This window comes from Mugil cephalus, chromosome 21 (genome assembly GCF_022458985.1).
Source record: "Mugil cephalus isolate CIBA_MC_2020 chromosome 21, CIBA_Mcephalus_1.1, whole genome shotgun sequence".
Classification (NCBI taxonomy): domain Eukaryota; kingdom Metazoa; phylum Chordata; class Actinopteri; order Mugiliformes; family Mugilidae; genus Mugil; species Mugil cephalus.
In genome coordinates, this window is record NC_061790.1 from 13195131 (window position 1) to 13210654 (window position 15524).

The 15524-nt window shown below is 42.5% G+C and overlaps 1 protein-coding gene across 3 annotated transcripts in view; it reads right to left on the bottom strand.

The window, feature by feature from the left end:
- Window positions 1-2491: 2491 nt before the first annotated feature.
- The window catches only part of ppp2r5cb (protein phosphatase 2, regulatory subunit B', gamma b), a 28965-nt gene continuing 15932 nt past the window's right edge, over window positions 2492-15524 (bottom strand). For all 3 annotated transcript variants that reach the window (XM_047573556.1, XM_047573555.1, XM_047573557.1), the window contains 13 exons: window positions 12726-12925; window positions 9577-9687; window positions 9394-9486; window positions 9142-9272; window positions 9001-9060; window positions 8743-8851; window positions 8595-8648; window positions 7943-8113; window positions 7711-7838; window positions 7511-7612; window positions 7183-7255; window positions 6670-6786; window positions 2492-4224 (listed from right to left, as the gene is read on the bottom strand). In XM_047573556.1, the coding sequence (XP_047429512.1) occupies window positions 4090-4224; window positions 6670-6786; window positions 7183-7255; window positions 7511-7612; window positions 7711-7838; window positions 7943-8113; window positions 8595-8648; window positions 8743-8851; window positions 9001-9060; window positions 9142-9272; window positions 9394-9486; window positions 9577-9687; window positions 12726-12925 (1484 nt within the window). In that variant the 3' untranslated portion in view covers window positions 2492-4089. The remainder of the gene's footprint in view (window positions 4225-6669; window positions 6787-7182; window positions 7256-7510; window positions 7613-7710; window positions 7839-7942; window positions 8114-8594; window positions 8649-8742; window positions 8852-9000; window positions 9061-9141; window positions 9273-9393; window positions 9487-9576; window positions 9688-12725; window positions 12926-15524) is intronic.

Sequence of the window (15524 nt, forward strand, 5' to 3'; positions counted from 1 at the left end):
ACACATGCTGAAGAGGTCACAGTTTGCCAAAGAACACACTCCGTGGACTGATGAAAGCATTGCTGTGCCGCCGCTGGAACATCTGTTCAGGGGCCAGAAGTCGGTCGTGAAGCCTCGCTTAAAAATATTTATATATATTAGTTCAGTAATTCACAGGAAAAACTAAGGCTTCATGAATTTTCCAGTTTATACAGTGAGTGTTTGAGTTTGTAATAAAAAAAACGCGGACACTCACTGCCTGACAATTATTTTTCGACACTGCCTGTAAAGTTAAGTTTGATAAATACTTCTTGATGTTTTAATTTGGAATAGAGTGCACAGCTTTTCTAATGCATTTGCGTGTATGGAAATTAAAGTTACTGTAAGGATTTTAAACATTTAAACACACTATTATTATTCTGAACTGTAGCTGATTAAGGGATGTTCAAGTATGCTACTCTGGCTGCTTGGAAGATGTAAATTCATCTAAACCTTATCCAGTGATTTTTAATGGTCCCTGTAACAGCTCGTTTGGCGACCTGTCCGAGATGTGACCCTGCCAATGCCACCTGGGATAGGATCCAGCCCCCATCGATCCTCCACGAGACAAGGGTTTATAGATGATGGATGGACTGATTTATATTGTGATTCTGATACTTTAACTTCATGTTGTCAGCCAAACTGCATTTTGTTGTATGCACCCGTGCTATATGCAATGACAACGAAAATTGATCTTGTCTAAAATATATATATTTTTAAAAACTAAATAAAAAATAGTGCACACAGGATCGCAGTGGTTGGTTAAATGTAAATGTTGAGTTTACCGCTCTTGTCCAGCAGGTGGCAGCAAAGGTTTGCCGGTCAAACTTTTAAATGAACGTTATACTTAAATATATTTACAGGGACTGTGGTGTGTGGGAAAATGCAGCCCTTTTTGTTCCACCCTGGTGAATATACATTTTGCTCCACTGCTCTCTGTCACATGCACATAGCATTAATACTTTCATGGAAGGAAAACACTATAACTCTTAGGGCACATGATCTGAGCTAAAAAAAAATATATCTGTTTTTGGCTCAACTAAGACTTCAATTAGAAATTTTCCAACAAGATATTTTGAGATGATTGGTTTGACAGGGCTGTCAAGATGACATCTAAAAACTGACTTGAGCTCCCTTTGACTTCCACAACAAGGATTTGGCTAAAAACTTCAAAATGTTTTTTGTCTGCATGTAAAAGAAGCCACAGGTGTTGACTGACTGACTCGTTTAAGCCTGTTGAGTGTTGGTCGGTCAGTTACCTTCAGCACAGCAAACACACTTCCAGCCGCTGACTCGGCGCTGCACAGGCGGAGGCATCGTTGATTTAGTAAAGCGATGAACCAGAGAAGAACTTAACACACTGAACGTGACCAATAACGACCAGCAAAACTGCTTCTTTTTTTTTTAGGATGAAAATATAAAACTCACATGTTCTCTTTATTTGCAGTATATAGATAGATGTACAACACTGGAGATTCGGATAAAAGCACACACACAAAAAGCTCATGTATGTAGGATCAACACATGTCTGGAGGTGAAAAACGAAAACGGAAAAGATGTCAGATTACAAAGATAAAAAACTATCCAAATTCTATACGGTTTTCTAAATGTAAATACTTACATGTGTTGAACTCTGTGCCACATAACAACTGTCTGCAGCTGCTAATAACCTCTGTATTCTGTACACGGGGTGGTTTGTACAAAATATGAAATCTACCATTCAATAATAGATATAACATAAAAGTACAATGTATGTACAATATTCGATGAAGCCATTTAGTATGAGACGTATACTAAAGGACACTTGCAATAATACCTCTCATCAAAGAAATAGAAAACACAGCTTATGTAAAATGAAGAGAGCTTCCAAAAAAGTCAATATTAAAGCCATTTCAAGGAGAGCAGCAGTCACCAGTGAGACGCCAGCGCTGCTCCAGCAGACAATCGGAGAGAGTCGAAGTTTACTGAGGGGATGGAATCACTTTCCCGTCACCAAATGTGCTGCGCCGAGCCTTTGGTGACTGCTGCGCCTCGAGACACACATGGAGAGATCGGAAACAATGTGACTGCAGTATTATTTACAATTTGCACATTCAGTTGAAACACTGACAGAGAGCGTCTGCAGGGGAAAGGAAGAATGAAACCACAACAGAAAGATCTTGCAAGCATCCAGAGGCAGATGTCAAAACAACGAGACCTACCCTGTGGTAGTTTTTTTTCCTTTCTTTTTTTAACTAAAGAGAGAGGGGTTGGGTGGGTGTGTGGGGGGGGGGGGGTTACGCAAGTCTGGGCTAGAACAATGGTACAAATCAAAATATGGAATGGGACAGCGGGGGGGGCACAGAACGGAGGTGTGACGGCAGGAGGCGATTACTAGCTCTTGACGACAGGCACCGTGGAGATGCGACCCCACGCACCAACACAGACAGCATCGCGGATTTCAATTCTTTTTTTTTTTTTTTTTTTTTTTTTCAGTCGTGTTTCTATTTTCTTTCAAGTTTTATCAGGAAGTGCTTCATCGCTGAAGTGGTTTGGGGGCTACCACGCTGCCTCGGCTCTCTTTACTACAAAATCCTCTACGTAGCTTCGACAAAGGCATGTGCTGGAGTCCGAGCAGCTGCAGGGAACGAGGGCCAGGACCTCTTTTTTTTTTTTTTTTTTTTTTTTTTTTTTTTAGGGAGAAGGGGGCAGATTACCGTTTTTATTTTTATTTTCTTCTCATTACCTGCTTTTCATTTTCTGCTGCCGCTCCACTCTCGGTTGAGCAAACATCCCCTCCGACTACAAAAGGCACTGTGAAAAGAAAGGCTTATGTTTGAGCTCCTCAAACCAGACGGACTTCCTCCACGAAGTGGACTCATCTCTACTCAGTGTAAATAAAAGGGTCTCGCTTGAGAAGAGTAGAAAAATCAATACCTATCAGCAGTTTCTGCCCCCGTTTGACTTCTCTCGACGCACGGCAACAACAACAACAACAACAACAACAACACTTTAACCTCCCATAAGCCTCGCAAGAATGACTTACAGTGAATGCTAATGTTAAACTCACTCCTTCGATGGCAGATAAATCCCCCTCTTGTGTAACGGGTGCAGCAAACAGGGACCGATAACATGGAAGTGTAACCCGCTGAGTCACAGACACACACTCATCTGTGCGAATTTATTGCCTATACAATTCACCTTTTTTTTTTTTTTCCTTTTTCTTTTTAAGAAAGGAAATTCATGAGGAGTTGGCACCGAACTAGGCTTCAACACAGACCTGGAGCCTGGACCTCAGTCAGGGCAGCTCTGTTCGATGAACAGACCAATCCAGACACTCCTGCTGAGTCCCCGCTGACCCTGTCCTCACAAACAGAGCGATCGATGAGTCTTCACAGCCGGTGGGAAATGAAAAACTAGCAAGCGACGGAGCGGTTATACACGTAAGAAGTGTTTTTTTGTTTTTTTTTGTTTACTCTCTCGGGAAAAATATAAACAGCCGTCTAGTTATTATGTTACGTGAAAAATAAGCTAATATTAAATATATAGAAACAAGTGACACTGTCTCACCAACTGACGCTTTATCTTTTTTTACCTCTGTGGAGTTGAGCGGTTGGGGGCTCATAATATTTGTACAAGCACCTGACATCTATAAAGAAGAGGCAAGGAGGAGAAGACAGCTCACGCACGCAGAACAGAACACCTGAGAAAAATGACCAGAAGGGGGCAGCACGGCACCCCCAATACGCACACGGTGAGAGGACAGACGAGCAGGGAGGGGGGGGGGGTAACGACACCGGAGGATTTAGGGTGAAGTTTGGGAAGCGGCGCGCGTCGTGGTCCCGTAGGACCGAGCCGCACCGCTGCAACCGGGCGGGAGGAAAAGGGGGGGATCAGGAAAAAAAAAGCCTCAACGGGCTTCGATGTGTGGCTTTAGACATTTTCTTGTGTCAGGTGGAGCTGGGGCTGTTCAGTTCTGTGTTTGTGCTGGGCTGGACTGAGATACTGTTGTTGTGCTGGACCTCTGTGGGCCTGTGGTTCCTGTGTGGACGCTGCTGCTGCTGCTGCTGCTGCTGGTTCGCGGTTGGTCTCTTAGTGGCCGTCGTGCGTCGTCACGATTTCCTCCGCTCTTCGGTGCAACTCCAAGGCCGTGACGGTGGAGATGTCTTTGGGGAGCTCCGATTTCCTCCTCATCAGTGGACGTTCTCTGCGCTGATCTCTTTGGATCTGGACACAGAGACAGAGGGGACGGTGACTTCCAGCGCTCACGCTCGCTACGGCCGCAACTCAGCTATTCGGCTTCTGGACAGAAAGCGGGTTGACGGGTCAAATCTGTCCGTCGAATTCAATGCACACAACATCCGCTTTACTTTTTCAAGCGTCTCTCTCGCACACGTGACCGGCTTGATACGTCACACTTAACATGTAGGGCATCATGTGACCCTGCCGGAGAAACGAGGCTGTGAAATGGTGCTGCTCCTTTCTGGGAGCATTGCTGTATTTTTAAACGTATTCATTATTTATTCAGAATGTCTGTGTTGATGCTTCTGTTGTCTGTTTAACCTAGAACCACAAAAACTTGCAGCACTGCAAATTTCATTGCATATAGTTTTGCACTGACAACAAAGGTATTCTGATTGTGATCATGAGTTTGTTAACTATACCCAGCAGCTACATTTCTTTGGATATATACGGTCAACCTATCAGAAGTGAAGCCCCTAGAGATGAACAGTTTCTCCTTCCAGCTGACACACACACACACACACACACACAAGCAGACATGATAAAAGAGCTTGAATAAATGTGGAAAACAACCTAGAAATAGTCCTGGAAATACAAAATTTCTGTTCCATCCAGCTGGTTTTACACAGGAGAACTTTTTTGTTTTGATCATGCAATATGATCGTGGGTCACCTAAAATAATTGGCCGTTACGTAACGCTGTAGTAGCTGCACGGCATGACGAAGGCTATTTTGCAACACGAAGAAGTTAAAATCACAGCGACGCATGAAAAGGCAAGAGTTCTCCTGGTTCATTTCCTCTCCTGTTGGCTTCGGGAGACAGCTGGGATGATATTCTGCGAATCATGCGACCCACATCTGTTCGAACAGACTGAATAATCATCTCGACGGAGGAAATTATTGATGGGACAGACCGGTGTTTAACATTCCCCCAAAATAGCCTCAAAAGTCGGAGCTGTGCGTGATGCTACAAAAAAGATCCAGCACGCAGTCGGTCACAAGTAAAAAAAAAATGGATAGCTCCCTGCACGACATCAAGATGTGCACTGCATTTGAGCACGATTTGTTCAAATATAGTAGATGCTGAACGAAAAAAAAAAAAACTAAATACTAAAGTTGAAACGGGTGGAAAAAACTGCACAGTTAATTATCTTTTTCTGTTCCTGATTTCCTTTTGTACGCTGCTGCTGAAATAAACTTCCATTTAGCTGAGGGGGAGATGTGCACTGTAACTGGCTGGAGTGAGAATCATTACGCATATATGCAGCGGGGGCGCATCAGCTCACCACGCAAGGCCAAGAGTCAAAGCAACGGGTTGTGTCTGAGCCTCCCGTGTGTGTTACTTGTTATTGCAGGCCCGTACCGCGCTGAATACATGTGGAAATCAATAAAGCGGATTAGATATCGCTGACCTGAAGGCCAGGAACGAAATAATGAATTTAACAGCTCATCAACTCTCTGCTCACGCACAGGTTACATAAAGGCTCAATCATTTCTGTGGGCTTCAAACCCTCTGCCTGCATGAAAACACAGTTGTGGATCCTCTCGCAGCGCTGCCTCCGCCATCAATTATTCAAACACTGAATCATTTTTCCAGTTTTCGCGGCCTTGTCGTACAGTAAGAAGCGCACGGCGCAGAACGGTTGTCACTCAAGACGACGTAGTAAACGCACATCCTAACACCCGACTGATCGGCGTTAATCTAAAATAAATTTGGGGATTCGGGTTTTAATTGAACGGGGACGTCCCATTCCGTTTAAACGTACTGGGGCGATCAAGGCATTTTAAAAATGATCACCTAGGATTAAGCACGCAGCCAAGCCTGTTCTTTTGTATTTGTTTTACAGCTGCGGTAAACCTAAAGCAAACAGAGAAGAACATGTTTAAACATGTAAGCGCTTTACAGAACTGAGAGGAGATTTCTGTTGGATAGTTTCATAATTCCGGTCAAAGAAGAACTGGGACTTGTTGTGACAGCGTTAATGTTCATGTTAAGCTCTACACCACAGAGCTATATATAATGGTTTAAGTTTAAATTAAGCGCTTTTAGTTTCTTATTTTGCACAATGATGCTCTACTGTTATGTGTAAAATAAAATTAAAATCTTAAAGGAGTCACTCAGATGCAGTTTTTTTTTTTTATCTTGTGATGTCAGGTATATAACATTGGATTGATTTAAGTTAATATAGTTGCACGGTGCACATGTGATCTGGGAGAATACATGTTAGATGAAACATGTTTTATCTAAGGATGGATATTTAGTTTATGTAAAAAAAAGAAAAGAAGAAGTAGTATTTTCAATAATCAGATCAGTACTCAGATCAACTAACACCCAACTAAGCACATCAACTTACAACAATTAAAGGGACAAATAACTTGACTGAATATCCCCACGTACATGCTTTGGCCATGTACAAATATATTCAATTACCTGTGTGGCTCCCTCCTCTACCGTCTTCTTTAGCAGGTTTACATCGTCTAGCATTGGCCCGTCTGTGTCCATGTCCATCGGACTGCCTGATTCTAACGCGTCAATGTACGTCAGAAACTGACCGGGAGGAAGAGGAGAAAGGAAAAGGCCATGAAGACGCACGTTATGGACTTTGATTTCCCTCTCAAACTGGAAAAGCACTAGCTTTAGTAGAACTTCTAGAGTGACTTATTCCATCTTTTGACACAATCGATGACCTCTATCTTTTTACTCCATGCACATAAACGGGTTGCTCCCCATCTACTTCTCTACTTATATTGTACAATATTTCTACAAGTACAACCGCAGCTCTTGTCACACCGTCGCTGGGTGTCAACACAGAAACAAAAACCTGTGAAGCAAGATGCACTTAGCTTCTAATGCAATCCAGACACATCAAGCTTCAACCAGTGAGAAGTCCATAGTCCTACTACAACTGCTGGGTTACAGGTTTTTTTTTTTATTATTACTCACCTGTGGGTTTGACTTTGCTAGATTCTCAATCTTCAGCCAGGCTTCTTCCCTCTCTTTGAATTTGGCTTTCTCTCTGAGAAAAATGACACAGCAAACGAAACAGACAAAATCACGAGAGAATCCCCGAGACGGAAAGATCGACTCGAGGATAAACTATCATCACAACACTGCTCGAGCACGTCTGCGTGAGTTTGTGGTTCGGTTTACCTTATCTGACAATTTTTCCATTTCTAATGACGTCTGAACGATTTCTTTTTCCAGTGACGCTCACGACAGTGCAATAAGACCAACACAATCGAACTCAGACTGGAAATATGCAGCGACTTACTTGCTCTTCTCTGCCCTGAACTGTTGAGTGCAGTCGTCGAACAGCTTCTGGTTCATCTCCATGAAGAGTTTGAGAGCGTTATAAATCAACCCGTGGATCGTCCTGCAGACACACACGGGGTTAATCGGCTTGCGCACACAACGTCACCACAACCCCTCGTCAGACAGAGAGACACGGGGGAAGCCCGTGCACGGACTCACTTGTTCCAGTGTGTCTTGGAGTTGCGGTAAAGGGCAGGGAACATGATGGGCAGGATCTTGGCAGCGTTGTCACTGATGAGGCTCATGATGTACTCATTGTTCCAGTAGTAGAGAGCTCGCTCTGCCACCTGACGGCACAGTTAGCGACAGGGTTACAGGCACACACAGACAAAAAAAAAAAAAAAAACACTAAAGCATGTTATCAAGTGTAGCAGGAGACAGGAATCCCAACCTGAAAGTGTGGGCTCGACACACACTTGGCCAGCTGCCTGAACAGGGGCTCCATGACTTTGACGAACTCCGAAGGCTCGATGACGTCCAGTATCTCCTCTAGTTCATTGAGGAACATCACCTCTTTTGGACTGTGGGTTTTCGGCCAGTACTTTAACAAAGCCATTACCGTCTGCGCACACAAAGGACGGGCTTAGTAAAGAAGAAGACGACGTCTAACACGTCCAAGAGCGATACAGCACAAAAATCAGAGGAGTTGATCTTTGCTCTTTTGTGTCTGTTCTCTGGAATTTGTTGACCTTTTATTTGATCAAACTAAAAACACACTGAGTTTGTTTTATATTCTTCTATCCTCAACAACAACACACATTTTGGAAAGAGCCTGTATTGATGAAAATGGCTGTGTCAAACATAATAGACACATTGTTCTGTGTCAGTATAACAAAATAGTACAAACCCCAACCTCCAAAATGAAAACAAAGCTCAATCAACGACTCTTTCAGTTATTGGAAAGAAATTAAATAATATTTAATGTAGGGCTGTTATATCAGAAGGCATTTGTTTACACCAGAGTACCAATGAACTGGCAAGCGAGTGCATAGAGTTCAAGGGTAACTAGAAAAAAAAAACAATAGAAGAAGAAGAAATGTTACCGGTTCTGTGAGGGTGCTATCCTTCTCTAGGAACTGTACCACACAGTAGGCCAGCTTAAAAAGAAACACAACAAAGTTTTCACTCTTCATACGAACCGCAATCTCGACCCTGACAGACAGGATGATGCAATTTTGAGAAAGCAGTTACCTGTGGGTGATATACGCTAAGAGACTTGACTTTGTGCAAAGGCAGCAGGACCTTCAGCAGGAAGATCTTGTGCTCTTCTTTTAATGGTAATGCAAACCCATTGATTATGCTGCAAGAAGAGAGGCGGCCATTAGGGAAATAACTGCACCGGTGCGCTGTGATTCTTTGTTACAATAACAAAGTCTAATAAGAACTTGAAGAGGAACCAAAAGCAAAAACCACATTCTAAAACCACAGCGCGTCTCAAAAATAGCTTACCTGCCTAGTATTTCCAGTAATTCTGCTATTCCATTATGATGTTCGGTCTCATAAATGAACCTGAAAACAAGACGTGTGAGTTCACCATGGGGCACGTTTAACAACAGACACCACTAACGCAGAGGGAAAATACACACTCACCTATAAAATATGTTATTAATCTGTTTCCTAATGTACGCTCGCAGGCCCAGGAACTTGCCATAGATGCGATGCAGAGTGGTCTTTAAAAAATCTCTTTCCCTGGGGTCTTCACTGTCAAACAGGTCTAAGAGCTGAGAGCGACACAGAAAGTTACTCAGACACAGATCTTAAAAAGAGAAAGAGAGCAACAGGAAAATGCACGCAACAGCTTCTTACTTTCATTCACAGCCGTGCAGAGAAACGCGCACTCACCTGCATTACAAACTTCTGGTCAATATACTTTTTGGCTATGTTTGGTTGAAAGTCAGGTGACTCCAAGAACCGTAGGAAGAATTCATAGACGAGCTGTGGAAGAAAAGCAGAGGTCAAAAAGGGCTCGTGAGCAACAGCTGACTGGATTTAAGCGGGGCTTCGTAAGCAGCGCGTTCTTTGCACCTGCAGATGTGGCCATGCGGCCTCTAGCGTGGGCTCGTCTTCCTCTGGGTCGAACTCTGCACCGGTGGGGTTGGACGATGGCGGCAACGTCCTGAACATATTTACAGCAAACTAGGGAATAGACAGAGAAGAGAGAGCCAGAGTGAACATCTGCTGAAAATATAGAGATGCGCGGAAAAGGCCAGCGACCGTGTTTCAACACAATCTGTTCATTTTACAATAAAGTAGCCGGGGCTGGGCGATGAATCGATTTTATTGATCCATTCAGCTGGTTCAGAATCCATTCTGTGGGATTAGAAAGTGTGGGGTTTTTTTTGGTTTTTATTTCCCCCCATTAACTGCCACTGCCTTTGCTCGCCTTGGGCTTCCATAGATGATAGTGGGCTATCCATCTTCCCCAGAGTTTGCTCCCAAAAGAAGCAGAAACTCCTCAGTAGTTTTGAACCGGTTTGGTTTTTTTGCGGCGTCGGACCTCGAACCCACCAGCTGCTCAATCTGAGACAGCTGCACAACCAATTTACTTCAGCATCACAAACAGAGGAGCGCAGCTGAGTGGGAGAAATGTTTGCCGCTACGAAGTGATGCAGGAGACTGTGACGGTACACAAACACTCACACTAAAAAAAGCAGCCGACATTACTGGAACCGTGTACGAATCGTGGCTTATGTGACAAGAAAGGGCGCTGGAGGAAAACTGTTACAGGTGCAGATGTCGCTAAAGACGTGTGCACATTTAGACAGTGGAAAAGTCAGGGTTTTCCATATGGTGCTAAGTTTAGGTTAAAAAAAAAAATAAAATATCGTAAATGTGACGATTATTTCTTGGTTTTTGCAAATCCCAGTTAGTGCAGGTAGGCAGATTATAGCTCAAGAGAAAAGAAATGTGCACATTATAAGCAGAAGATATTAGCTTTCCTTTTCTTTTTTCTTTTTTACAGAGAATGCTGAAGAGGTGAACAGTGCACACTGACCTTCCGTCACCTTTTCTTCCGCATTCAGCGTTATAATCTCCACAATTACCGCTGTCAAAGCCCGGTAAACATTTATAGTTTGTCTACATGCAAACAATAGCTGAATATTTGCTATAACTCACTTGACAGTCAATATAATGAGTGTGAACAAGATTAAATATAACGGCCACAGTATTTGAGAAGCAGAAAAGGTTGTTTACGGGTCATTTATTCCGTATTATTGCTGCTAATAATTAATAGGCTGCGAGGGAGAAACTGGCTGCTTAAAAGAAGGAAGGAACAGCAGCACTTCCATGCCAAAATAAACTTACACTTTGGTGGCTGTTTAACTACACAGGTTACAGGAAAATACATCCCCAAACGCTGGTTGTCCGTCGTCTTTGCATACTGATGTATCATCACATTTTCATGTTGCTTGGGTGGGAATTCATTACTGAAGCCATCTACGAAGAAATTAGCTCTAACTGACTCAGCATCAACATTTTTTTTTTATGAAAGAAAACGAATGAAAGGGCAGAAACGGTTCAACGTTCACTCCTGACCTAATCAGAGCCAACAGTCTGTTTCGGTAGCAGTGCAATTCCCCAAACTGGGAGGCATCCATTTATTTTCCATCTGTTCTCACTTTCTAGACAGTGCATTTAGAAAGTCCCTTGAGAATTAGGTCAACAAGAGGTCAAAGCGCACTCCCTTGCCATCACGCTCACGCTCTTAGCCTCTCTTGCCCCCCCCCCCCCCAGAGAGTGGAACTAATGGAACAACTATTGTCGTGTCGTCCAGAGGTCTGCCGAAACACACTTCCAAAGCTAAACACGTCCCGAAAGAACGAGGGCTTAAGGAGGGAAATAATGTGTACTGTGTTAACATAAGAATACACTCTTCATCGCCACAGAGGAGTTTGTCGTGTCAGTCGCCATACTTTGATGATGAAAGCCATCAGTGGGTTTCAAAGAGGGCTCGTCTTTAAGGGGGCGGATGGAAATAAGAGTATATTTTTATGCTGATTTTCCCGCTCGGTTGGATTTTCTGCTGCAGTGATCAAATGAAGCATCGACAAGGAGGACGAGGAGAAATTTGCACCTTGGTCATCTGCATTTTACCATGTGGCATTGAGGCAGGGCTTTGATTAACATCAAAGGTTTTTTTTTTTTTTTTTTTTTTAATTTGGCTTGGGAAAGCAAATCTGGCACCGTGAATCTGGCACATCCAGACCACGACATCAGAGGAGCAGATACAGAAAGAGCTCGGTTAAAGAAAGCTTTTCAGGTCTACACAGGTAAACCACCAATTATTTAACTTTTGAGACTTGTGATGTGATCCCAGGGACTAAACAGTCAAATTGTCTTCTGCGTGTGTGACACAGAAGTTTGAGTTCAGACTGAGGTCAGTGATGCTCATGTGATTCCTTCAATGAAGAACTGAAAATTAAAAACAACATAGGCAGGAAACCAGTATTTATGTCTAGTGAAAGAACCCACATTGAGGTCTTAGCATGCAGATCAGTAAATAGAGGGTAAAAATAGTAATAATAGCCACAACAGCTACCACCTACAGAGTCAATAATCTTTAAACATGTTCAAGGTTCAGCTCAGAGATGTTTACACACAATACTAGAAAATCCTTTTCACCTCAGATCAGACGAGGCAACCACTGAATGTTCATGACGATTCAGGAACACGTCACTCACTCAAGTAAATTGATCATTTTCAAACCAAAATAAATACTTACTTGACAGAGTCAGACACAATGTTACACCACAAATAGGACGCTGTTAGTGCACACAAGCTTTTAGCTGCCATTTCACTCATTTAAATTAGGAGAGGAAACAGTGACAATAGCGCTCAATCAATATTTTACACTATATACTTAATGCTAAGAAATAAAGTATATTTTTTACAAGCTTGTGTATAGTCAGTACAAGTCAGGTCAAGATAAAGAACCAAAACCAAACACATCTAAAGGAGGTGGAAGCAAAAAGGGGACAACCTGTTGATTTATCTGCTCAAGTTTCCAAAGAAAAGTTCTCCTGCGCATCTTGTTTGCATATTCACAAAAACGCTGCATTTCAAAACGCAAAAACGCTGTATTGTTTCGAAAAACAAAACCCAAATAAAAGTGCAAAGCATTAATCACTCGCTCGTCAGATGTGAATAACGAGTAAAAAACAAAAAGTACCGACCATATGAACCACCTCTGGGTAGATGGGTTCTGTGATGACATTCCTGTTGTGGGTGATGTACTCCACCATCTCGCTCAGCGCTGCACGTTTCACCTCCTTCCATTTTAGGTCGCTCAGTGGGTCAGAGACGAAATCAAAGAGGACGCAGCACTGCCGCAACTTCTGGATGAACAGCTTCTCCTGCTCAGCAGGGGGAACGTCTGCGAGAGACAAGAAAGAAAAGCGGGAATTAATAGGCCCGACCTTTAGTGGGAAAAGGTTACGTTTATCTGAAAAGATCCAGAGTAGATTCTATTTATAGAACAGACCGTGTAAAGATTTTAACATCAGACAGAACAGAAATGATCCTAGTTTCTCTAGTGTGTCCTGCACTGTTGCAACTAGTCGCAGCGCTGTTGACGACGATTCAGCATTTTGAATTGGTGGCAGAAACGATAAGAGAGAGCTCTGTAACCGACTATTCAGATTAAAGAAAAATGAAAGTAAACCAAAGGAACATAGAAGGGCTTTCATATCTTTGTCCAGTCTGAATGTCTCACGATAACGTGATCATCTAGAATGAATAAACTGTAGAGCAGCATGACTCAGGACGGACCATCACTGCACAACAGTTTGCAGCTCTCCCTGGCTTCCTAGCCTCTCATCTTATAGTAGCTGTTCTAGTTTGTTGGCCTTTGTGGGAAGTGCAGAATGTGCAATTTTTTGACTCAGAGGACTTGAAGTGACGTCACAGTTAGACGTTGTTGCTGGTGGTTCTGTGAGGATGGTTTGGTGTGTCCTTATCCTAGTATTTGAGACACACCAGAGGACTGAATGGTTGCTCACACCAACTGAGCAAGCGCTTTTGAAATTGTTTGTAAGTGTTCACATAAGAAAGAGAAGATGGAGAAAAAAAACTGTCTTGTATAAGTCTTGTATTTAAGCAATGATAATTTTGTTTCATCTCCGTTTACACTGAGGACGTAATGACTTTGAAGTTGTGTTTGCTGCTGGGGTAATAATTACCAGAAATCAAATGTAAATGCTAAATCAATCATTTAGCATTTCAAAGACAGTGCCACCACTACATTAATGATGCAGATGCTCCAAATTAGCTTCCGGGAATATGGAGCCACACCTGCCTGTGTGTCATCATTAAATCAATCTGCGTAACAGAAACAAATAAATCACGATAAAACTTCAAATCGACATTTTGGTCAATTTGCAGAAATTCTGCGGGGGTAGAGCCAACAGCTACGATAAGCACAGTTTCAAACAGTGTCAGATGTGATCCTGAAGGGCTTCCCCAACACTGGATCAATGGGGATGAGGTTTTAAAATACCTAGAATGTGCACTCTCCCTCCAGTCAGAACTCAGGAAGCAGAGCATTAAGCGTTATTGACTTGCTGCCTTTTTTTTTTTGAGAAGTAGCACACCATTACCATTTCCCACGGGATAAATAAAGCATCTATCTCTCTATCTATCTATGTAGTCACCACTAGTTCTGGGTATTGCTACTGATTTCAGAGATAGATTCGATTCCTGTTCTCAAGGTCTCAGATTCAACTCAAGATATTTCAGTTACGGACAAACGGTTTTGGAGTTCTGCAGATCTTGGGATCATAATTTTTATATCCAAAAATGCTGCAATGCAACAGCTTTCAGAGTTGTAGCTTGTATCATGTTGTGGATGTGTCTCTCACATGTGGACAAATCTCAATATTCTTCTCAAGATCTTTCATTCAGATCATTTCCCATTAAAAGTATATGCAATGATTTATGTGCTGAACAGCTCTTTAAATTAGAGCATAAATGTCAGCAGAGTCACAAAACGTTCTCTGCAAATCCTGGACCTCAGGTGGTCAAATTCCCCAGCAAATACTAAAAAAAAAAATAAAAAGGTAGCCTGAAACCAAAAACAAGCGACCGGTGCTCATTCATTCTGCTCCAACATGGGGATTAGTGACTTAAAACAAAATGTCACCTTATTAAGCCTGCCTATGGGGCGGCATTAATCTGCTCGTCACAGCCAGTGATTCATGAGTCAGTCTCGTCTTCCCGTTAACTATCTGCATGTGTACCGTGCATCACCATGGCGACCGCAGACACAGGCAGGACTTTGGACCAGGGGGGTGACCACTGCTAATCAGAGGTGCATGTACGCTGCTGCTGCTGCTGCTGCTGCTGCTGCTGCTCTTACACCGGAATCATATGCTGTTGATTTACTGATCCCAGCGGCCGTGACCGAGAGATGTGTCAGCCAAACTAACCTAGTAAAATGTGCAATATGTAAAGAGATTATTTGACAACAATCAGACTTTCTAAACAGCATAATAAATAGGGTATAATTAAAGAGGTGTTAATGGATAGAAATCATTTTGTCTCACCAAGTGTGCGTTAGAAATCTGTGCTTACAAGTCTCTGTGACAACTAATTCTGAACAGACAGTACAAACAAACAAAACAACCGTTCTTGCAGATACATTTTATTCTTGTTATTAACTAGTTGTTGAAGCCTTAGTTCAGTCAACTGTCTGTATGTTAATTAAAAAAAAAAAAGGCCATAATCAATACTGTGAGTAACCATGACGACCATGTACATACAGAGAGAGCAGACAGGAGTCTAGTGAATGCATGTAGACCATGAAGTCTGTTTAAAGGGAAAAAAACTGGTATGGAGAAATGAGTTAATAAGTTGATGTCATTACAGTTAATTCTTCCAGATAATCCACTCATTCATCATTTAACCAACTAGAGGTTTCCCTAAAGCGTGATCTACCTGGAGTCCTGCGACAATACGTGCATCACATTCAACTTTAT